General features: G+C 41.8%; 1 protein-coding gene across 2 annotated transcripts in view; it reads left to right on the top strand.

Moving 5' to 3' along the window:
- LOC126483781 (leucine-rich PPR motif-containing protein, mitochondrial-like) overlaps positions 1-25499 on the top strand; it is a 167410-nt gene that overhangs the window by 81094 nt on the left and 60817 nt on the right. For both annotated transcript variants that reach the window (XM_050106938.1, XM_050106939.1), the window contains exons 9-10: positions 8431-8651; positions 23978-24154. In XM_050106938.1, the coding sequence (XP_049962895.1) occupies positions 8431-8651; positions 23978-24154 (398 nt within the window). The remainder of the gene's footprint in view (positions 1-8430; positions 8652-23977; positions 24155-25499) is intronic.

Here is a 25499-nt window from a genome sequence, read left to right as displayed (position 1 = left end):
AGACAAAAGTGGGATATCAGCCTGACTGTTGTCCACCATATAGCCTGACACCCAGGAGTGATGGCGTGGCTTGCCATTTCATTTTATAGCAGGACCCCTTTGTTTGTCGTACACGGCACACTTGCAGCACAGTGGCAAATCAATATTCTACTCCTCGTTTTTTGCCCTTCATGGAAAGCAGTACTGGGCTTACATTTCAGCGAGATAATGCCCGTCTGGACATGGCGAGAGTTTCTACAGCTTGTCTTCATGCTTGCCAAACCCTACATTGGCCATCAAGGTCATTGGATCTCTCCCCAGTTGAGCCATTCTACCAGCTCAGGATTTTGATGATCTGATGCGCCAATAGGACAGAATTTGTCCCAAAATCTCTCAGTAGGACAGCCAACAACTCTTAGTGTCAAGCCAAATAACTGCTTGCATAAAGGCCAGAGGTGGACTAGCGCCCTTTGTCTTAAATAAATCACCCAGTTTTTGTGAAATAATTGCAATCATATGTTTGTCTGCATATGTACATCACATCTGTAGATTTCTGTCCCATTTGGATAATTCCTTTGTAGTGCATGTTTTATTTATTTATTTCAAGGGCATTTGACTGTGTGAGAGGGAAAGGCAGATGTTTCTTCCATTATTACTCCTATAAAAATCTTTGAACTTCCTTCATAAATGACAAATGAATTCAAATGGGTTAAATTTTTCTTTGGTGCTTTATTTTTCATTAGAAACTAGTGTTACCTGCAGCTGCACTCATATTTCAGTAGTTTTGTTATGATGAGTGAAGGTGAGTAAATAAGCTATCGTATGTGCAATAACACGAGCTGCCCTCACATGTCTGCCTTTATGGGTAAGCGTAGCTCGTGGTGTCCACCCCACCTCCAGCTTTCTTCTCTCCCAACCGCCCCAGTGAATGATGACACAGCGCACACAGCTGTACCAAATTTCATTGAAATCAGTTCAACAGTTTAGTCATGAGAATGTGACAGACAGAGCTACTTTCGCACTTATAATATTACTAGTTGTTACCCACAGCTGTGCACACATATTAGTACTTTTCATTACGATGAGTGATAACGAGTAAGAAAGATATAGTATGTTCAATAACATTGTCTGCTTTCACGCATCTGCCTGTTTAACAGGTAAGCATAGCTTATGATGTGTGTGCCCCCCACACAGGATATTCAGGTACATTGCTTGTCTTGATTAATCCTGTACCCTTCCATCTAATCTGGTGGAGAGTCGCAATTCTTGGCCATTCTCTGTGCACTCCCAGGCCTATATAGGCCACTTAAATTCCAGGTTCCAGAGGAGAAGTCCATTGTCTGTCACAGTGTCCAATTTCAGTTGAGATGGTCCTGATTCCAAGGCTCCTGACCAATGTATTTTTTTGTGTGACCAATATACCTATTTTTTTTTGTGTGAGCAGGGAGGTAATCCTCTGCACAACCCCCCCCCCCCCTCCCTCCACCTGGAGGACCAGTGGCATTACACATGGATGCCCATCATAGAGGCATTGTGTTCCCCATGGCTTTTGATGCACCTCTGGCCCAATTTACGACATCCTATGTAGGGTGGAATCACCTATATCTTGAGAATGTTTCTGTTCCCACAAAAGTTAATAAGACTAGCACAGATGTGTTTAGAGGAAATGTATTGTAGATTAAAGATCACTACAGAGCATTTTGAAGTCGTAACTGATCATAGACAAGGAGATGCATTATCTCCAATAATTTTTAATCTAAATTAAGAAAAGTGCTGCTGGTGGTAGTGGTCATGTGTGTACGAGATGTGCTTGCGTGGGTGAATGTACGTATGTTTTCTTTGCTGAAGAAGGCTTTGGCTGAAAGCTATAATATGTAACAGCCTTTCCATTTTACCTCTCTGCAACACAGCGGGTTACGGTGAGTGGCAATCTGTCCTTTTTCTAATATTGTTGACATTCCAACCTGGTGTTTCCATTGTGAGTGTGAAAGGAGGCTGGCGGGGGTTGGGGAGGGAGTTCGCAAAGGGTGGGCAACAGATGCACGATACAGGAATGTGACATGAATGCATCTACAGGTGGCCCACGCAACGATGGGATAGAATAAATCTGTGAAGGGCCTGGAGTATTCCACAGGTGGCCCACCCAGCGATGGGATAAGGGTCCAAACATATTTCTCAAAGATACACAGTGTGTCGAGGATATGGTAGAATTATATATTGGGAATGATCTATTTGAATATATTAGCAACAAAACCAATAAGTACTATAGTCAAAATTGGAATAGAACGAAACTGAATTTTAAAAAAAGAAAGAAAGAAAGAATTCCAAATTTGTCGACGTTACGGGACCCGAACTTAGAAAGTGGTTTGGGCTTGCTATCCTTATGGGAATTGTAAGCAAAGCAAGGATCGATGATTATTGGTCAACAAATTTGATATTTCGCAGAACAGTGTCCCGCAATTGATTCAGACAAATATTTTCAGTTTTACATTTTTCTGTATAATGCCAGCCAGCTTTTCAAAGTGCAATTCGTAGTTGATTGTTTTTCCAAAAAGTTTAAAGAAACTTTTAATCTAAGTCAAAATGTCTCAGTAGATGAAGGAATGATACCGTGGCATGGTCGGTTAAATTTTAAGGTTTACAATCGGTCGGAAATTAGGAAATATGGCATACTCATTCAGATGCTGCGAGATTCGAGTATGGGAACATTTCCTTATTCAAGATATATTCTGGTCCTGGACAGCCTTTAGCAACTACAGTGATGGAACTGTTGACACCTTCTTATGGAAAGTGGCATCACCTCTACATGGATAATTGTTATAATAGTGTAGAACTTTCAGAGAAGTTACTCAAAATGAAAATTCGAGTTTGTGGAACGATACAGCAAAATAGAGGGTTTCCAGAAAAATTAAAGCACGCAAAAGTCAATGGGTTTGAAACGTGTCATCAGCGGGAAGGTGAAGTACTCATACGGGTATGGAGAGCTTCGAAAACTAAAACGATATGCATGATCTCTACAATACGTAATGCCACTTTGACTGACACTCAAAGAAAATGTAGAAAAAACAATTACACAATAAAAAAACCTGAAAGTGTAGTAGACTACAACAAATAAATGAAAGGAGTGGATCGGGCAGACCAATATTTGAGTTATTACCCTCTATATAGAAAAACTATAAAATGGTCAAAAAAGGTTTGCATGTACCTCTTGAATTGCACATTATTTAATGCATTCTGTACAAGTCAGTATTTCAATACAGAACATAAGAGTCTCCAATTTCATGACTTTTTTATTGAAAGTGTCTGACTTGTGGATAAAAGACCAACTAATATTATTTCCGAAACAAATAAACGAAAACGAAGAAACTGCTATGTATGTTCCAAAAACAAAAAAAAGAACACCAAACTTAATGTGCAAGTCTTGTGGAGTTGTGTTACATCTTGGAGACTGTTTTGCTGTGTATCATATGAAAGGAGTACCAAAGACAATGCGAATTAACAAATATATGAAACAAACAAATTTTGTATTTATTTACCTATGTATATCTTCGAAATTTCATGAAAGTAGTGGAACAGGGTTGAGAACTGATGAGAACTAATGATGAGATTAGTAAAACTTAACAATTTATAATGTCCCGATAATGTCAAGAATGGCCGGCAACAAGGTAAGTAATCTGACTTAGCGCTGCCGGCGCCAAGTGAATAGATTTGTACGAGACATGCGGATGGCAAAGTGTTAATTATGGTGGCCAATTCATACAAATTATTGGTACAATTATCCAGGATAGCACGCATAATTACAGTGATGAAGTTAGTGATTGAATAGAGACACAAAATAGATAGTTCATATTTATCAAAAAAATAAAACAGTTCATGTTTAGTACAGTCCTTTAGCAAATTGTTAAATGCATTATACTTCGGTAGCTGATTTAGGTGAGTCCATCATACAAATAACTGAGTCCAACAACAGCTTATACACTCTTGACAATCACAACATAGTTCAGAAGAATATTCATTAATTTTACATACTGAATTCACTCAGAAGTATTTAAAGTTAATGAGCTTCGCAGTTTCCAAAGCATGTATTCTCACATGCAGAATGTACATAAAATAAATCTGAGTCAAATAACGGGAGCACGTCCAGCATAGGTGTTACTTGTTAGCTCCCTAACCACGGACTGATATTTCATGGGCAGTCCCAACCTATAAAGACTGGCATAGGAACAAATTGTTATTTTGGAAACTACATTATACTTTGAAAAATGGCTAGGTTGTAAATTACTATTTTTGATTTATTACAAGAACTAATGGAATATTACAGAAAATGTTACAAATTTATAAAAGTAGATGGACACTAATTTCCCTCTGCCATGTGATTCTTATTTCTTTCCTGAGTGAGCACCATATTGCAAATATTGATAGTTTTTATGAAAGTATTAATTAATTAGTTAATTAATTAACACTGTATGTCAAATGGTACAGAAAAATTAAGGTAACAAAAGTAAGTAGTTGAAGTGTAGATTTTAAGAGTATTTTGACGAAATCCACAACAGAAAATGGAACTGTTTATGAACTTACACTGAGGTGACAGAAGTCATGGGATAGCAATACACACTTATGCTGATTGCGGTACTATTGCATACACAAGATATAAAAGGGCAATGCATTGGTGGAGCCATCATTCGTACTCAGGTGATTCATAGATGCCTGAGACATTTGATATTGGAAATAGTTGGGGAATTCAATATTCCGAGATCCACAGTGTGAAGAGTGTGCCGAGAATAGCAAATTTCAGGCATTAACTCTCACCATGGACAATGCAGTGGCCAACACCCTCCACTTAATAATCGAGAGCAGGAGTGTTTGCAGAAAGTTGTCGGTGCTAACAGACAAGCAACACTGCGTGAAATAACCTCCAAAATCAATGTGATATCTATGACAAATATATCCATTGGGACAGAGTGGCAAAATGTAGCATTAATGGGCTATGGGAAGAGGTGACCAATGCGAGTGCCTTTGCTAACAGCATGACATCACGTGCAGCGCCTCCTCTGGGCATGTGACCATATCGGTTGGATCCTAGACAACTGGAAAACTGACCTTGTCAGTTGAGTCCCAATTTCAGTTGGTAAGAGCTGATGGTAGGGTTTGAGTGTGGTGCAGACCACAAAAAGCCATGGATCCAAGTTGTCAATAAGGCACTATGCAGGCTGATGGTGGCTCCATAAAGGTGTGGGCTGTGTTTACATGGAACGGGCCGTTTGATCCAGCTGAACTTATCATTGTCTGAAGATGGTTTCGTTCGGCCACTTGGAGACCATTTGCACCCAGCCATTCATGGACTTCCCGTTCCCAAACAACTGTTTAAATTTTATGGCCATCAACATGCCTTGTCAGCAGGCCACAATTGTTCCCAATTGGTTTGATGAACCTTCTGGAGAATTCAAGCAAATGATTTGGCCACTCAGATCGCCCGACATGAATCCCGTCAAACATTTATAGACATTATCGAGAGGGCAGTTCTTGCACAAAATCCTGCACACTTTCACAATTACCGTATTTACTCGAATCTAAGCCGCACTCGAATCTAAGCCGCACCTGAAAAATGAGACACGAAATTAAGGAAAAAAATTTTCCCGAATCTAAGCCGCACCTGAAATTTGAGACTCAAAATTCAAGGGGAGAGAAAAGTTTTAGGCCGCACCTCCAAATCGAAACAAAGTTGGTACATTGCAATGTGAGACACAATTTAGGTCGAATGAATGACGATACAGTAGTTTGGTTCGAGTTGTAAGCTTAGCAGTTAAGCTATACCAGGTAGCTATTGCTATGCGTCAGGTGCTCCGTCCATATTTATACGGGTACCCTTCCTTTTTCACGTGCTTCGTCTGGTTTGAATTGATTGCTTATTTTTCTTTGATCTGATAAGTGCCGTTCTCTTTGTTATAGGTGTTTACGTCACTCTAAGCTGAAAATGCGTTACTGTACTGTGTCTTGCATTGTTTGTCGCATTCTGATAATGAGTGTTTACAGCCTGTTGCCGCTTGCGGCATGGCTTTCTTTCATGCGCGCTACCACCGCTTACAATTAAAAAAAGACAGAGAGGAATCGTCTCATTAGCGAAACAATGGCAAGAGAGTGCTATTTGTTGTTACTTACACTGCTGCTTTCTTTGATAATGATCAACAAGAACCAAATAATAGACTTCGTATGATAGAGAAGATGTTCTGAACGACAGTTTAGCGAAAATTTTTCTCCCTTTGAATATCTTTGCAGGTGCCTCTTTAGTACATTACATTCTGCACAGAAATTAGAATTATCTTAAATTTAAAAATCTAGTCAATTGCTGTGCTTCATTTCTGACTGTATCACTATTAGGCATAAGAATAATACGAATATAAACATGACATGATATGTATATTTCTCCGCATTTGCTTTTGTCTCACTGTAGTTTCGTAGTTTATTAGGCAGACAGGATTTAAATGAGATAGCAGCAAACACGAAAGAACACATGGCAAAATGTTTATATTCGTATTATTCTTATGGTGAAGAGAATACTGCATGTGATTCACAATTCATAAAAGTTCCTATTAGCAACCATCTCTTCTCACAGGTAGGAAAAAATTCAGAACGTAGAGTTGGCCATATTGACAAACATCCCAAACAGTCTTGCCAGTCGGATATTTGTAGTACATTGAAATGCTGCTACATTCGAAGATGAACTATACGGAATTTGTATTTACTTCATTGGATAATGTATGAAAATGCAGCGGTCGAAACTCGGGGCGGAGAAATAAGCTCATCTTCCGCCTTTTTTTTTTTTTTTTTTTTTTTTAATTTATTTACTGACGCAGAGCTTTTGACGTCAGTATTTATCTTTGTGCCTGCAAAGCATGCGTGTGTGGTGCTACATATATTCGACGGCAGAGGTTAATTGTGGCGGCACCTACCAACATTTTTCAGAACTTCCTCTTGCTTTGCATTCGATAGTAAGCTTCAGGCGGTTTTTTGGATTACATAAACCGGGAAAAAAGTGCGGCTTAGATTTGAGTAAATATGGTATGGATGGCTGTAGGGGCAGCAGGGCTCAGTACTTCTATAGGGGACTTCCAGTGACTTGTTGAGTCCACACCACATTGAGTTGCTGCACTATGCTAGGCTAAAGGAGGTCTAACACATTATTGGAAGGTATCACATGACTTTTGTCACCTCAGCTTATTATAGAAGATAATTCTAGTAATTTAAAATACTTTCCAGAAAAGTTGGAATGCGTAAATTTCATATGGTGTAGGTCACCATTCTCAAATATAGGTATTAGCTCATAGGATTTTGCATGTGGCAAACTGTAGTGCTAACATTAACAGTGCCCTCATGAAAATTAATTGTACCAGTGAAATCAAAACACTTGAAATGGGAAGCTGAATAATAAATTTAAGTGGAATTCACTCTAAATAGTAACTTGACATTCCCAGATAAGTGCTACATGTCACCCAGTAAATGTATTGGAAATAAAATAAAAATTTAAAAAATTGAGAATAGAAAAACATAACAGATTGAAACAATCCACCTGCTTTGTCACAAATTTCTTCCTTCTTCTTGATGGTTTTACTGTGAAATTCATGTGACACATGCTTCATAAATTGAATACACATATAATGGAAAATCCAGGATGGAATGAAACAATATTGTGAGAAGGAAAGTTGCTACTCACCATATAGTGGAGAAGCTGAGTTGCAGATTGGCGCAACAAAAGACTCTCACAATTAAAGCTTTCGGCCATTGGCCTTTGTCAACAATAGAATATCTCTCTCTCTCTTTCTCTCTCTCTTACACACACACACACACACACACACACACACACACACAAACCAGTTGCCTGAGACTGCAGTCGTGTGTGAGTTGCGGTTGTGTGAATGTGTTTGTGTTTGCAAATGTGTGTGTATTGTTGATGAAGGCCAGTGGCCAAAAGCTTTAATTGTGAGTGTCTTTTTGTTGTTCCTCTCTGCGACTCAGTGTCTCCGCTATATGGTGAGTAGCAACTTTCCTTCTCATAATATTAATTACACATATAAGGTACAAACAGCAAACAGGAGATAGTTGTACGTAGCATAATTTTTGCTGTACTGTACCATATGCAGAAAAGATGACATTGCAGTAATATAGTGAATTCATATGTGTTAGGTACCAAATTATTTTCTTGATAATTTTAAGACGTATATGTATTTTATCTTTCTTCCTCACTCATTCTGTCAGCAAACATTACACCCCAACCCCCCACCCCCTCTCTCCCTTTCTGCCTGCCCTTTCCTATGTCCATCTCACGTATGTCATTAAAAACGTTGATACATTTTACTCTAAAATAACATTTGCATTAATATTTTGGTAGTGTTTATTCTTCTAACCGCAGCCCATACCAAGATATTCATATCTTGATATTGTGTCCCACTGCAGGTGGAACGTACAAATTTCAGATTGATGCCAGTTCACTCACTACTCCATTGGCTGTTGCATATTTGGTCACTAAGGACCTGCCAACGGTAATAAGCCTAATAAAGACTTTCTCAAGTATCAGCAATAACAGCAATACAGATGTTGGAGGCTATTTCTTGTTGGGTGCTATGACTTCTAAACGTATAAAAATAGAAGCGAAAGAAATTGTCAACATTATGCAAGTAAGTCAAACATAAAAATTATACATATGTGTATGGGCAAAACTGTCCTTATGGAAGATTAAAATGTAAATTTAAATAACTGGGAAGGCAAGGCAAAATGAAAAATAATTTAACATGAAATAATGTGATACAATTAAATGGGAATGGAAAGCAACATGAAATGTAGGAAATAGGAAAAAAATTGCATCATATGTAGTACAAGCTGTAAAACACCTATGGCACACAAATGCAGTTAAACTCCTTCTTAAAACTTCTCTCGGGGCCCATATATTTTTCCTTCAAAGGGTATTTTTCTTAAATAGGGATTTAAAACCCTTGTACTGAGGGAGTGACCAGAATGTGAATTCAAACTTTTCAGGTCATGTAAGTATACATTAGTTCCAAGCTTTCATATACTTGAAACTAAAATGCAGTTTAGCATGATCTCAAGAGGTTTCTGCTTCTGTGGCACGTCTAAAATCAGCAACGGGTATTCTGCTATAATGAATCATTAAAAAAGAAGAAGATATTGTTTTTACAAAATATTGTTTTATTCAGTAAATGTTTGGCATAAATATGATGCAAGTTAGAGGTAACTCCTTAAATAAAATATTTTGTTTTGTGGGAGGGTAGCAGAGGGAGGGGGAGGGGAGGATGGGAGGGGGAGGAGGAGGAGGAGGAGGAGGAGGAGGACAATGACGATGATAATGAGAGTGTAGCTTGCTTCTTTTTTTCTGTATAATATATCATTAGTAGTTGTCATTCCAGCTGATTGATGCAATAAGAACTCGTGAAAAATAGCTCTTATCAGTGTCACGTCTTATCTGTTTTAGCTTGTTCCTTTACAAGAGAATTTCACAGCTTGCTTATGTCCATCTGGGGCATGGAAGTTGTAACATAACATGTATGCTGCTGAGCTGTCAGCCAACTAAAAGTTATCGAGCCATAGTATTGTAAGGTTGGCTCTGCTAGCGAGGCCAAGTTGATGGAAGGCAGCTGGGCTGTCACAGTAAGGCATTCAGTTTCAGGGAAGCGAGCGCCCAGCTAATCGGTGGTTTTCCTCAGGCCACAGAAGTTGAGGGACAACAGTTAGTAAACTGAACATCATGGCCTGAATGTAAATGGTTTCATATATGGCAGCACATCCACAATATGACAGAATGTGACTATTTCCAAATTTGATAGTTATTCACAGTTTCATCATCGCATAAAACTAATCACATCAGCATATTCACAGCAATGAGGTGACTGTATTGAGACATTAATATTATGAATGTCACAAAAACTACAGAAGTTACGTAGTCACATAAATTAATAATGTTATGGAAAAGTATTAAAAATTAATAACCACCGACTGTTTCATTCGGTCTTGATAAACAGTGTGTTGAATGGTAGCTTAGGGCTCTAGTTACCAGCACTGAAAGCCACACATTTTATTTATTGAGTTATTATGTATTTTATATATTTTTAATTATATAAATGTATTGGACCATCATATTATCCGCAGTTACAGAGCAGCTGGATCCAGCATGCCAATACCTCTCCCTACTTAACCATCTAATATATTTCTAGATTATTACTAGATTCTGTTTAATTAAATGTTAATTCAGCCTATATGAAAGACACACATCATTTGAAACTGGTAATTTGCATATAATATTTGTTACCACAGCTGAATGCAGCATAAAAAGAGGCAGCTATTGAGTAGGCGAACTTTACTGTTTTCTTAATTCCTACTCACTAGGCAGTTGCCCTGACCACCAAGCCATCTGGACATAGTGGTCATTGCAACTGCATGGACTACCCTAGCACACCTCCTGTCAGATCCAAATTCTCAGCTTATCCATACACTATTAATGTAGTGCCACTTGCCCATTACTTACAGTATGTCACCAACTCCAGTAAAAGTTCGAGCCTGGTGTGCATCTGCACTGAAGAGATCGTTGGCCATCTTGCCTGAATTATATGTATATGTGGTGTCTGTTTTTTTGGACTTTCTGTTTTTAGGACTGCTGTTTGTGAAGTGTTGGCACAAGAGCCAACACCGTGTAGCTAGAGGAGGCCGAAATGCATGCTTTCAGCTCACGCAGATTGGCGTAAGGTCTGGAACATTACAAGGAAATGAGAACTTGGAAAAACGGACGTAACTGGTAGAATACTTAACTTTAATCCAGAAGTGGTGTACATCGGTCTGAAGGTACAGGCATCACAAGTTAAATCTCTATTGATAATGGCGCCTTGCTAGGTCGTAGCAAATGACGTAGCTGAAGGCTATGCTAACTATCGTCTCGGCAAATGAGAGCGTATGTGTCAGTGAACCATTGCTAGTAACGTCGGCTGTACAACTGGGGTGAGTGCCAGGAAGTCTCTCTAGACCTGCCGTGTGGTGGCGCTCAGTCTGCAATCACTGACAGTGGCGACACGCGGGTCCGACGTATACAAACGGATCGCGGCCGATTTAAAGGCTACCACCTAGCAAGTGTGGTGTCTGGCGGTGACACCACATTCCTCCCCCGCAAATCGGCGTACGGTCTTGTTATAAGGCTTCCGCCCGCCGTGGGGAGGACCCCATGTTGACATATGCGACGAGGTGGAGAGCCTAACAACAGGCGAGGCTGTGCCACCCGCACCCGGCCATTCGGTCCGAGGGGAGCTAGGAAACGCCTGAAAACCTAGTCCAGGGTGCACGCCAACATGCGGTGTATGCGCCTGTAAAGAGACAGGAGGGGCCGAAGATTCGACCTCCATCGGGGCGAGGCAGCCGACGGGCGAAGACAACATCTGGTCCGGAGCGGGCAAGAGTTCCATGTTGGAGGACAGCTGGTCACGGGAAGTGATCGGCAGCGCGTGACCCAGGGAGGTGCTTGGCGGCTGCAGCGAAGCGTCCACTGCGGGCGGTGCCTGCGGGAGAACAGGCGGCGGCGGCTGCGCGTCGCCATGGGGCAAAATGGAAGGCATCGTCGGTAACACCTGGGGATGAGGCGAGCCAGTAGATGGGTCCCCAGGGCGCTGACTGGACGGCACCGTCGCTGAAAACAGACGGGGAGCGGCAGAACCCGTGCGACGACAGAGGCACAGCTGATTGAGATGCCGACGCACCTCACCAGAGGCCCCCAAAACCAAATACATGGTGCGGCCGAGGCAGCGAAGAATGCGCCCTGCGAGCCAACGCTGTGAACCTCGACAGTTGCGATAGTATACAACGTCGCCTGGAGCAAAAGCAGGTGGCTGCCACTGCACAGGAACCTGATGCGGCGGATGCAGCAAAGACATCAAGGTTCGATGAGGATGACCGTGGAGCAACTCAGCCGGCGAGCGACCATCTGGAGGCTGAGAGCAATACGAGGACAAAAAGAGCAAGAACGCGCCCTCCCGAGAATGCGACGCTTTCAACTTCAACATCTGTGACTTGAAAGCCCGGACCAATCGTTCAGCGGCACCGTTTGACTGAGGCGAAAACGGCGCGGATGTCAGATGTTGAATACCATTGGCCTTGCAGAATGACAAATTCTGTGGATATGAATTGTGGGCCATTGTCGGAAACAATAGTCTGTGGAAGACCTTCAATACAAAAGATAGCAGATAACGCTTGGATGGTGGCAGATGACGCCGTGGAAGACATCCAGACAACAAGAGGAAAATTACTGAATGAATCTACCACAGCCAACCATCGAGCATTCCGGAATGGACCAGCAAAATCGATGTGTAAGCGTTGCCAAGGGGAAGTGGCTTTCGGACATGCAAAGAATTTCCGCGGTGGTGCGGATTGTTGTTCGGCACACGCCATGCAAGTAGAGCACATATTCGTAATCACAGCATCGATTCCGAACCAAGTACAGTGCTGACGAGCAAGTTGTTTCGTTCGCACTATACCCCAATGTCCTTGGTGGGGAAGCCGTAAGACAGAGGACTGCAACGAACATGGGACCACGACCCTGGACTGATCATTATCAGAACGTAACAGCAAAACACCACGTCGCACAAAAAGTCTCTCCTTGTGAGCAAAAAATCGGCGAACCAACGGATCCTCAATCCGTGACTTTGACAAGGGCCATTGCGTAGCAACAAAATGCAAAATGGTAGCAAGGACAGGGTCAGCAGCTGTGGCTGTAGCTACACGACGAAAATCAATCGGAAACGATTCGACCACGTCATCGGTTTCCGAATCAATGAACATGCAAGCAAGTTCGGAAGAATCGAATGCTCTATCCTCAGCAACAGGCAAACGGGACAACGCATTGGCGTTTCCGTGCTTAGCAGTGGACCGATACAAGATATCGTAGCGGTACTGCGAGAGGAAAATAGACCAGCGAATGAATTTCTGTGCTGTACGTGGAGGTACAGGCTTGTTCGGATGAAAAAGCGACGTCAATGGTTTGTGGTCTGTGATTGATGGTAAAGTGACGACCATACAAGAAATCATGAAACTTAGTAACACCAAAGACGAGAGCCAAAGCTTCTTTCTCGATCTGTGAATAATGTCGTTGCGCAGACGAAAGCAATTTGGACGCAAAGGCAATAGGGCGATCATGCGATCCATCTTTGTGCGCAAGCACAGCACCGATCCCGAATTCCGATGCATCCACCATCAACAAAAGGGGTTTCTGGGGATCGAATGGCGTAAGGCAAGTATGGGAAAGCAACGCCGATTTCAACTGGCGAAAGGCGCGTTCGCATTCCGTCGTCTAGACGAACGGAACACCTTTACGGCGTAAGCGATGAAGCGGAGCTGAATTGGAAGAGGCGTGTGGGGTATATTAATGATAATAATTGATTTTTCCCAGCACACACTGTAGCTGCTTCAAATTCTGCAGCGAAGGCAAGTCTTGTATGGCACGGAGGTGCTCTGGACTGGGATGTATGCCTTGGGCATGGATTACATGTCCCAAATATGGTAAGTCACGAGCAAAAAACACACATTTGTCTTCCGCAAGCGAAGACCATTTTGTCGCAAGACCTGAAATAATGTTCTGAGATTGGCTAAATGTTCATTTTCCGTCTTTCCGGAGATCACAGTATCGTCCAGATAGTTTGCTGCAGTAGGGACCGAGGCACAAACAGTTTGCAGATATTGCTGAAACAATGCAGGGGCGGACGCACACCCGAATGGCAGTCTTTTGAATCGATACAAACAAAGATCTAGGTCCAACTTCGAAAAATATTTACCCGGGCAAAGTTTGTCAAAAAGATCTTCCGGGCGGGGTAAAGGAAAAGTTGCAATCACTAGTTGTGGATTCACTGTAGCTTTGAAGTCCACACAAAGTCTCAATTTTCCGGAAGGTTTTGGCAAAATTACTAAGGGTGATGCCCAGAGAGAAGCCTGCACACGTTCAATCACACCTTGTGACTCCAAATCATGTAAGGTTCTTGCGACCTCATCACGCAATGCGTGAGGAACATTGCGCGCTCTGAAAAAATTTCGGTTGCGCGTTTACTTTCAGTTCCAAATGTGCTTAATAGTTCTTAGCGCAACCAAGGCCAGGAGCAAAAATGTCTGCAAACTCTTCACATAGACGAGAAACACTGGCTGAAGGCACAGTCTGATTCACTGATAGGACCTGATTTACTATAGACAAGTTAAACAATTGAAATAAATCTAAACCAAACAAGTTCACAGCAGAAGAAGAACGATGGACGTAAAAAGACACAAGTTTTGTTTGTCCCTTGTATGTTGCAAGAAGGCTGCACTGTCCTAACACGGGGATATTCTGACCGGAATAACTATTTAACTTAACATTTGCGGCACGCAACGGAGGTCTGCCCAGTTGTTTGTACGTGTCGTTATTGATCAATGAAACTGCAGCTCCGGTATCGAGCTGGAATGGTATCACGGTGCCATGAATGTCCAAGTCTACAAAAAGTTTATTGTCCTGCTGACGACAAGAGCGACTGGCTCGTGCAACGTGAACAGACACTGGTACAGAAGCACTTGCGACTTGACGCGATTTCTGGCGATATCGACGCACACTATTTGTGGCACGAACAGAGTCACTGTTAGAGAGAGTGGCACTGGGCGGAGTGGATTGAACTACATGAATTTCCATGGGCGAAGGTTCACGAGCCTGAGTATTCTTGGTTCGATTCCGATTCCGGCGCGAAGCAAAGGGCCTGAAATGGGTGTGAGTGTCCGATCGGAGCTTTTTCTGGCAAACACTCTGAACATGTCCCTTTTTATTACAGAAAAAGCAAATAGCCTGGCGTGACGGGCAATTCTCACGCGAATGTCTAGTAGCACACCGCGGGCATGATTGTAGCACTGCATTTGCCTGCTTGCGCGGCACACTTAGCGGAGAGCTTGGCGGCAGCTGCGCGGACGGGCACGAGGGCTGTTTACTGTTCCGTGCAGCTCGCCCGGCGGGCCGGTTAATGTGACACACGGCTAGCGAAGTTTCAAACGATTCCTGAGCAAAGTCAAGTGTGTCCTGCCTATCCAATATGTCCATCACTTGTGGAAGGGATGGATTGACTAGTTTCAAAATCTGTTCCCTTATACGAACATCAGAAACGTTCTGTGCAATTGCATCACGCACCATAGTATCTCAATAAGGGAGTCCACATTGACACTCAAAAGCACAATCCCTAGTAAGGCCTTGCAAAGTTGCAACCCACTCCCGATTAGTTTGACCGGCCGTACGTTTTGTATGAAAGAAAGTATACCTTTTTGCAACTGCATTGACTGATTCTTTGAAATATGCATCTAATGCAGACAAAATTTCGTCGTAGGACAGAGTTGCTACGTCGCGTCGGGGAAATAATTTCACTATCACTCGGTACGTGTGCACCCCGACGGATGCTAACAAAAAAGGCTGCCGCTCGTTACCTTGAATTCTGTAGGTGGCGAAATGGAATCCAAATTGGTGTGACCACTCCGTCCAGCTTTCCAGTGCCGCATCAAAAGGACGAAAAGGTGGTGCAACTGCTTGTTGTGGCTGCGGTAGCGGTGAAGCGGCGGCGGCCGCATCGGTTTGCATTGCATGTTGACCCTGGACAAGCTGTCCAAGGGCATCCAATAAGGCCTGCGTCTGCTGATTCTGCAAGCGATAAAATTCGGACAGTACATCTGGAGATTGTGGCGAAGCCATGACACAATGAAATCAGTCTATCAACAAACACAAAATCCTCGGTGCCATGTGAAGTGTTTGCATAAGAGCCAACACCGTGTAGCTAGAGGAGGCCAAAATGCACGCTTTCAGCTCATGCAGATTGGCGTGAGGTCTGGAACATTACAAGGAAATGAGAACTTTTCTTTGTTTGAAAATCCTTGCAGACACCTCTTTAGTACATTACATTCTGCACAGAAATTAGTCATCATAGATTTAAAAATCTAGTCAATTACCGTGCTTCATTTCTGACTGTATCACTATTAGGCATCAGAATAATACCAATATAAACATGACATGATATGTATATTCTTCCACGTTTGCTGTTGTCTCACTCTAGTTTCGTAGTTTATTAGGCAGACAGGATTCAAATGAGATAGCAGCAAACACAAAAGAATACATGGCAAAATGTTTATATTTGTATTATTCTTATGGTGAAGAGAATACTGCATGTGATTCACAATTCATAAAAGTTCCTATTAGCAACCATCTCTTCTCACAGGTAGGAAAAAATTCAGAGCGTAGAGTTGGCCATATTGACAAACATTTCAAACAGTCTTGCCAGTCGGATTTTCATAGTACATTGAAATGCTGCTACTTTCAAAGATGAACAATACGGAATTTGTATTTACTTCATTGGTTAATGTATGAAAATGAAAATGCAGTGGTCGAATCTCGGGGCGGAGGAAAAATCTCGTCTTCCACTTCTTTTTTTAAAATTTATTTACTGACGCAGAGGTTTTGGTGCCAGTATTTATCTTTGTGCCTGCAAAGCGTGCCAGTGTAGCGCTACACATATTCGACAGCAGAAGTTAGTTGTGGCGGCACCTACCAACATTTTTCAGAACTTCCGCTTACTTTGCACTTGTTTCTAAGCCGCAGGCAGTTTTTTGAATTACGAAAACCGGAAAAAAAGTGTGGCTTAGATTCGAGTAAATACAGTAACCCACAGATGGCAGTCCCCCTATAGTGTATTCCTCACCCTGTAATGTGAATGGATTTGTGGTGTGGAGTCAAGGTTCACACAGACCCTAATATTCATTACTGTAGGTTCTATTGTATCATTCACATTTATGCAACTTGTAGTCCGATATTGACAATGGCTCCAAGGTTGGAAAGAAAGCCGGATATGCATTTATTGTTCAAACAGATTTTGGCCTTGCAGCTTGTTATCATTGAATACATACCACAATATTTCATCTAGTCACCTGCCAGTCATCCTCAGGTAAGCCATCAAAGACTGATGAAGACATCTTCCATGCCACAACATATAGCATGCTCTGAGTATACCACACATACTTCAGAATCAAGTTGGCAGACAGACCACACTACCCGGTGGAAGTGCCTTCTCTGATGGAACCGTGGAACTCAGCTGTCCTCTATTACTGCTCATTCCAGCCATTGACACACTCTGTTGTCTTTGATTAGAGCAAATTGTGGAGATGATATGGTTCCGTGCACTATCATCTGGTAGTTATTACACTTAATCAGATTTTCCACCATGTGATCCATGGATTCTGTAATTATGGAGTCCCAAAAAGATGTTGCTGCAGTGAGAATCATTATATCATCATACTCCATTGAATGTCTGGTGGAAATATGATGTTCAGAAATAGCAGACTTGCTTGGTTGCCAAAGGCAAGTGCAGCATTGATGTTCAGTGCAGTGGTCTGACATATGTAAGCCGTACCACATTGACAAGATATTTTGTAAATTCTAATAAATCATTCTTCACCGACTCCGGAAGATCTGCAGTCTTAGATGGTGGGCAGAAAACTACCATCACCAAAATTTACAGAGGATATTTGCTGTCTTAAACAAAATGTTGCCCATAAAGGGAAGAAAAGCTAAAGATTTTGCTGGTGTATTCTCCACTTAAACTGCTCCCCAGTTCTTTGTTTTTAACTTTAGTACCCTGTTAATCTGCCAGGTCGAGCATCCATTATCCCTGAACACTGTCTTTAGGTGGGTGAACTCTATAGGCAAACTATCTAGATCTTAACTGTGTGAACTTTGTTTGAATATGTTTTAAGCACACTCAAAGCTTGTAAATATAAATCAGTATAAGTGTGATTATGATAAACTGAATGCCCCAGACAGCCATAATTCTTCCATATGACCAAGACATCCAAGAAAGGTGGACAAGACTCTTTCTTTCTTTCCATAGTGAAATGAATATTGTTATGGATTGATGTGATGTAGAAACTTCATTAATTTGTCTCCTCTATGAGGCCACACTATGACAGTATCATCCATGTACCTCCAAAATACTGTTGGTTTCATTAGATAGCTGATTGAAGCAGCCTTTCAGTGAAATACTCCATAAAAAGATTAGCCACCCAGGCAGACACAGGGCTACCCACAGCAACCCAGTCAGTCTGTTCAAAATAATATTGGTTGAGGAAAGAGCAGGCTGAAACAAAGCAGTAATGCCCACCTAAAACTTACTACCAATCAGTGCCAAAGGATCTGCAAGAGGAACCTTTGTATAAAAAGTGATACCAAACCAAAACTAACTAAACGGTATGAATTGCTTAGCCAGAGACCCCCGAGCCTATTGATAAGGTCAGCTGAGTTGCACTTGTGATATGAGCATGTTCTCCTGATCTCGGCAAAGAAGTTAGATGTTTTGCTGAATCATATGTGGGAGCTCCAATGTTGCACACTATTGGAGATTTTCCTTATGAATTTTTTGGAAGGCCATACTGTCTTGGTGGTACAAAACCATGTGGTCTTAACCTCTTGATGAAAGGGGTTTTCTGCCCACCATCTAAGATTGCTGACCTTCTGGGGACAGTGAAGGAAGATATGTTACTGCAAAAGGCCAGAATTTACAAAATACCTTGCCAGTGTGGTATCATTTACGTGGGTCAGATGACATGCACCTTGAAAGAATGTTGCACTGAACATCATTGCTGCACTCGCCTTTTGCAACCAAGCAAGCCTGCTGTTGGTGAACATTGTATTTCCATTGGACATTCAACGGACTATGATAAAACAATGATTCTGCCCACAGCAACATGTTTTTGGACTTGATTATTAAAGAAACCATGGAAATATGTATGGAAGAAAATCTGATGAAGTGTGATAGCAGCCACCATCTCTAATATTTGCTCTGTTCGAGAACTACAGAGTGCACTGACAGCTACAGTGAGTGGTAGTGCAGAGGACAGCTGAGTTTTGCAGTTCTACCAGTGAAGATGCTGCTGCCAGATAGTGTGGTCCGTCTGTCAACTTGATTTCGATGCCTGCACAGAGTACCCACAGTGCTCTACATATTGCGGAATGGAGGGGGTCAGCAAGTAAATGGAATAGCAGAATACATAGTCTTCCCCAGCTCTTCTTCAGGAGGAACCTTTTATCTGCCGTGAGGTCACTGATGTTGCCTCTTCATTGATAAATGAACAGGTAATGTATAGCTTCTATGAGCTGCAGCAATTCTTGGTTAAACCTTTCTGGTCATGACAATGAGAGAGTCAGTTGCTCAGTTTTCGGTGCACTGCGCAGCAGTAGTGGTTGTCATTCCATATCAGCCACAGCTGTTCAGCAGATTACTTAGAAGGAAATCATTAAGAGCTGTCATTAAAGTGGTGCCGTAGTGTGTGTTCGGTCACTTGTGCATAGAATATTTAGCATTAGATCAAGTGTAGGGAATGTCATTCAAGAGGGAATAATTTCTGAACCCAAGGCATTATTAGAATCTCATGGCATGATTTCATTATTTGATCCCATTATCGCTATTGATAAAGGAGTTTATAGTTGCTTCTTATCCTGTTGTACATACTGCACTTCATCCACTGATCACTATATGCTATTAATTAAGAAACAATTTAATGGCAACAAACAGAGGTATAATCCTTGAAAAAGTAAGGCAGGAGACACCTTAATACTGGCAACTGTGCTATGACTATGATTTCATTGCAAAATTGTGTGTGTATGGCATTCCAGCACAGCAGCACTTCATTTTTCTTGAGAAAAAAAGCACACACACACACACACACACACACACACACACATTGGAAAGCAGTAATAATCTTTGAACTATAAACTGCGAATAGGTGTGACTCTGAAAATAATAGGCCACATGCTACCCTAAAAATGAATGCAGCAATAATACTGCTGGGATTGTTGCAGTGCAGGACAATCCAGTCATAAATGTCAGTTCTGAAAATAAATCAGGAATTTTGTTAAATAACATTAACTTAAATTGTGAGAACAAAGAACTTGCAGAGCTGAGAGTTAGCTCAACAATGGAGGCTACAAGACAGACAGTTGGTCATGGTGGACCAGTAACAGTGGAACTAAGTCAGTTGGTTTGAATACATAAGTGGAATGAATAATGTTCTTAGGCAACAAAAGGATGATCTTAAATAGGAAAGTGACAATGATACTAAGCAGCAAACTGCCAAAGTTGCTAATCTCATGGTGGATCGGGTCAAAGAAATAAAGAAGAATTTCAAGAAGCATTATAAAAGCCACAAAAGGAACTCATCAGTGTGTTCCTATAAAAACATGATGATTTACATAATGAAGATTGTGTGTCGAATAAAATGGCATTCGATCAGGTGGAAAACAAAATCAGTGCAGGTATCATGATAGTAAAGACGGATTGTTCACAGCACAAACAGCCAATCATTAAAATGTTATTTGGTATATTGCAACAATGCATGGATCTGGCCACAAAAGTTGAATCTGTACAGCAATCCACTGTAGATGAAAGTGCACTAGAAGAAAAAAAATAAGTGAAACAGTACAAGAGTAACATTTTGTTTTCCCGAGTGCAATGCTAAACAAGAATGTTGATAGCACTATTGAGGCATGGAAGTTTCATGAGTTCAAACCAAATCAAGGATTATGCCCAATTGCTTTCATGCACCAGTTCGGAAACACTTCTTCAACATTGCATTCTGAGAAACAGTGTACTGATATGTATGTGAGCAATTTGAAAGAGAGTGCATATATGTGAGTCATGAGAATCACTAATAGCTACAATAATTTCAGTGAATGTCAGGCAGCCCTTTTAAATAAATTTTGGTGGTTTGAATGAAAGTGGACAGTCAAGTCAAAATTATTGACACCACAGTGACTCCACCATTCGCAAATTTTTACAGAGGTACATATGTTTGGCAGAGCCTGTCAAAGACACAGAACTCATATAGATTCTTATACAGCAATTACCACTGCATGCTGTGAGAAATTAATCTTTGCAAGTACAAAGACATTGATGATGTACATTTTTCAGAGATCGAATTGCATCTCTCTACTCCGAAAAAAGGTGGTGTAAGAATAGTTACTCTGATGTAAGAAATGACAAAATAAAACCCTGTGAAATGAGCATCGTAGTGAACAGAACAGCAGAGCACTGAGTCGGTTGAGTGAGCATAACAAATCAGGAAGGCATGATGACCACATACAACCATACAATAAACTGCAGGGATATCGTCTTGAATCGAGGCTTTGGATCGATTGCCGCAACATAGAAGAAATCATGATGTGGTTCCACTTCAGGATTTATAGGAATGCAACCTAAATACTAAAATACTAAAGGAACTGAAGACAGGGACCCAGAAGGCGTTGAACATCTTGAAGTGTCTCAGCAACGGGTCATGGGGAACAGATAGGATGTGTCTGCACCAGTTTCATAGGCCCTTCATGTAATTGCAGCCGGACTATGGGTACTCGGTGTATGGATCAGCGAGGCCTTCTTACCTGAAGATCATTGATATTGTACACCATGAGGGGTTCAGACTAGCCACTGGCACTTACAGGACAGCCCCATACCCAGTACCTGTTCAGAGGCTGGTGAACTCCCACTTACCAAACAGTGGCAACTTCTCATGGTGCATCCGGTGTGTCAGTTCCTCACTACTCCCTCTTCCCCAGCATACCATACCATCGCTTGCCCAGCTATGGAACGCCTCTTTATCACACACCCCCAGGCAGTGGGCTATTTGGGATCTGCATGATATGTGTGCTAGAGTCCCTAGATGTGGGGCGTGTAGAGGCTCAAATCTAGGATTTTAGCTGGCTGCCACCTTGGTTACTGCAGAGAACCAGAGTGATTTTAGATTTAGTGCAGTACAGAAGAGATTGCACTCCTGCTTATTTTTTAATTCATTCTTTTATGCCATCTCAGCTGTGTACCAGAACTCGGTAGCAGTATTTACAGATGGGTCTGACTGGGGAGGGGGACTATGTTGGTTGCTCTGCTGTTTTCCCTGGTTGTGTTCTCAATTTCTGATTGTCTCATGCGTTTACTGTATTTGATGCCAAATTAAATGTGATCTTGCAGGCACTCGAGCAAATGAGATATGTTTCAGGTGCTAAATTCCTTGTTTGTTTCGATTCACTAAGTGCTCTTTGCTCTCTACAACCCTTTTGTGCAGCAGATAAAATAGTTCAGAACATCCTGGTTGCCCTCCTCAAACTACAAAGTCTGGGGAAGGAAGTGTGTTTTTGCTGAGTGCTGGGGCACATCGGTATCGGGGGAAATAAAAGAATGGATGTAGCAGCCAAGGAGGCATCTCGCAGTCCTCAATTAGTTCGGTGTGCCATCCCCCTGCATGCTATTGTCTCGCTGTTACAGAGCCATGCATTGATGGGAGGATGAGTGGCTGGAAGTAACGGACAATAAACTGTGTCTAGTAAAGTCCATTAACGTGGCCACGGGGTACCTCAATCCAACCACTTTGGCGGATGAGGTACTCATTATTTGTCTTTGTATAGGCCACAGCCCTATGATGCATGGCTTCTGCTCACTCCGGCAAGAGGATCCTTCAATGTGTGGTGCTTCTGGTGTACAGATCACTGTGCATCACATATTATTAGACTGCATTTTATTTTCAGGCAAGAGGGCAGCAGCAGATTTGTCAACATATCTGTTCTCAATTTTAAGATTTTGTGATACGTCCAACTTGTTTCCTAAAATTATAGGCTGCTGTTCTCAATGTGGTAACAGGGTGTCTGGCTGAGCCATATTTTTTGTAAGTGGTCAGCCAGTTACATTGCCCTGTGTCATTATTTTAGATTCTCTGTCATTTTACTTATGTTTTAATCCTCAATATAGCGCCATTCACCCTTTCTCCATTGTCTTAAGGCCTGTGTGATAGCATGATTGTATGGGTCGACATGAGTGATTTGGGAGTGAATGAGTGAGTGTCATTTTGTAGATTTACTCCTTATTGCTTGATAAATTCTTAGCCACTTAGCCATTTTATTCATATTAGTTTCATTTAATCTCGCCGTTCTGCGCTAGTGAATTAAAAAAAAAAAAAAAGCGCACACACACACACACACAACCACACACACACACACACACACACACACACACACCAAACACAAAACTTGGTTGTAAGTTAGTGATCAGGAAGCAATGTTTGGACCTAGGCCATGGCTCTGCTGCTCCATGCATCAGATGGGTTCCCTGCCAGAGGTAGCGCGGCACTATTTTCCATCATAAACCAAATCTAGGCTGCATTGGCAGTTTCATAGACTTGAGCTATTCACTTTATTTTTCTCAGAGAAGGATTTGATTCCTGCAGTATGTGGTTTCTCATTTTCAAGCCAGAGGTAAGATGCACTGTAACATCCCTGATTAGAGACTCCATATAGTTCTACCTTCACAGACATTTGAATATGCAATTCCTACGTAATCCTTGTAGGTTGATGGTCCAGTCTACATATGTCCTCTCACATTGTGCTATAGAAGCAGGTCAATATATTTGCTACATTATAGACAAGAATTATTGTAATAAACCAATGAAGGGATACCAGTTGAAAAGAGCAGACACCTAGCTATGTGACAGACAGTTATTTAGATCAGTGTTTTACCTTGGGGGGTATGTATTCCAGGGCAAAGGTATGAATTGAGAGGCATGCACAATCATTCACATCTTTGATTTTCCATCCCCCCTCCCCCCTTCCACCACATTTTATTATTGTCTTTATGGAGATGAACTGTAGCAGCAGCAATTATTTATAGGATCCGTGCGAAATTTGGTGGAGAGAATCAAGAATATTGTTGGTGTTTCTGAGGGAGACAGGTTCTTAAGAGAATGATTATCTCAGTGATTTGTTATAAGAGCATAAAGAGTCTATGTTGGCATATAAGGAGGAAAGCTCTTAAGACTGTATGTCTCTGCAGGACATATAAAGCAGGAAGATATCCTGTGCAAGTATATGTTATATTGATCTTGCAACCTGTTAGGACCTTGTTATGTTGTCATTCCTTTTTCTCTCACCTTTCAGGCTTTCAAGGAAGAAAGTATATTTATTTCCAGTGCAGCAGCAGACGCAATATATTATCAGCTGCAACGCCACACAAGAGATTTACATGACTTGAAAATAAACAGAAACATTATTTATCAGTTGGTGAGAAGTGATACAGATCCCTCAAAAGAATCAAACAATCATATGTTGCATCCGGTATGTTCATTTATTGTATTATATTGATGTTGAATATCAAAATAATTTGAACTTGAACATATTTTTTTTTTAATTCCTCAAGGTTAATCATATGTGAAGCATTGTATTTGTTAGCGTATGCTTTGAATAATGATATAGCCATTATTTCATTTTCCCGATGAATCAAAGAAATGTGTGTTTGCTCTTAATTTATTTGTTCTTTTCTATGTTTGTATTCCATTTGTATGTAACTTACTTGTTCTTTTCTGTAGCTGAAATAAGATAAATTTTAACACTGTATCAAAAAGAAAATCCACCTGACAACATAAAAAATTATTAGACAGAATTTTTGTCTGTGATGGATTTAGTTTTAATAGTTTTCATCCATTCCACACTAAAAAGTCTTTCCCATACAGACTGATCTCATGTGGGCAGCACATCTGTTGTGACCAGCAAATCCTTTCCAATTATGGACAGGTACCGCACTCCAAACCAGTCTAGAAACAGATCTCCCTTGCCAGTTTCTCATATTCCAACCCCCCCCCCCCCCCCCCTCCACACCAGGAGGCTCACAGTTTTTCAGGAGTTCGTGCGTGGCACACATGGACCCCGAGATACTGCAGCCCATTCGTCCTTCCCTGGATGCATTTCCTTCTCTGTGTCTCTGCCTCCCTGCCCTCAATCCTGCCCTGTGCCCCTTCCTCCCCTCTCTGTGTTCTTACTTATGTCAGCCTGGCTACCCACCTGGTTTTCTGTATTCCTTGCAGTTTTGAACCCCTTGCATTCGGTCCCTGTTTGGGGTTTGACACCCCCTCCCCCACTTCTAAATTTTTCTCTTTCTTCAATGAGCCATTTGGGGAAGAACTCCATCCTAGCATCTATGTTGTAGGTTCCTCTCCCCCCCCCCCCCCTTTCTTTCCCTCTTCCTTCTCTGCTGTCTCTGCCCTGCAAGGTCACCAGCATGTGTAGCGGGACGGTTACGTACTCATCTGATGAGCCCCGTGACAGCACAGGGATCACACTTCTGATACCTGGGCTGTTGCCTCCCATGGATGCCTAGGACTGGTTGCTTGTCATTTCAGAGTATCAGAACTCACAGCAGTGGCCACCATGCCAGATGGCCCTTGCTGTGACTGAGTGGCGCCCATGGGGATAGCCTCTGATCAGTGTAGGTGGTATCAAGGCAGATGCGTTTTGCATGAAGCATATCAAGCTCCAAAAAGTCTGATCATTCTCGTATGGCCATCTGTTTGATTGATAACAGATCATTGACTGCTGCTTCTTATGATCCTGTGTCCTCCACTTCCATGGCTACACCCTGGGAGGAGGGCCAGGCTTGCTAGCTTGGGGCTTTCCTTACTACCTG

The sequence above is a fragment of the Schistocerca serialis genome, chromosome 6 (genome assembly GCF_023864345.2).
Source record: "Schistocerca serialis cubense isolate TAMUIC-IGC-003099 chromosome 6, iqSchSeri2.2, whole genome shotgun sequence".
Lineage (NCBI taxonomy): Eukaryota > Metazoa > Arthropoda > Insecta > Orthoptera > Acrididae > Schistocerca > Schistocerca serialis.
Note: the sequence above shows the minus strand (reverse complement) of the source record. Positions and strands in the feature narration are given on the sequence as shown.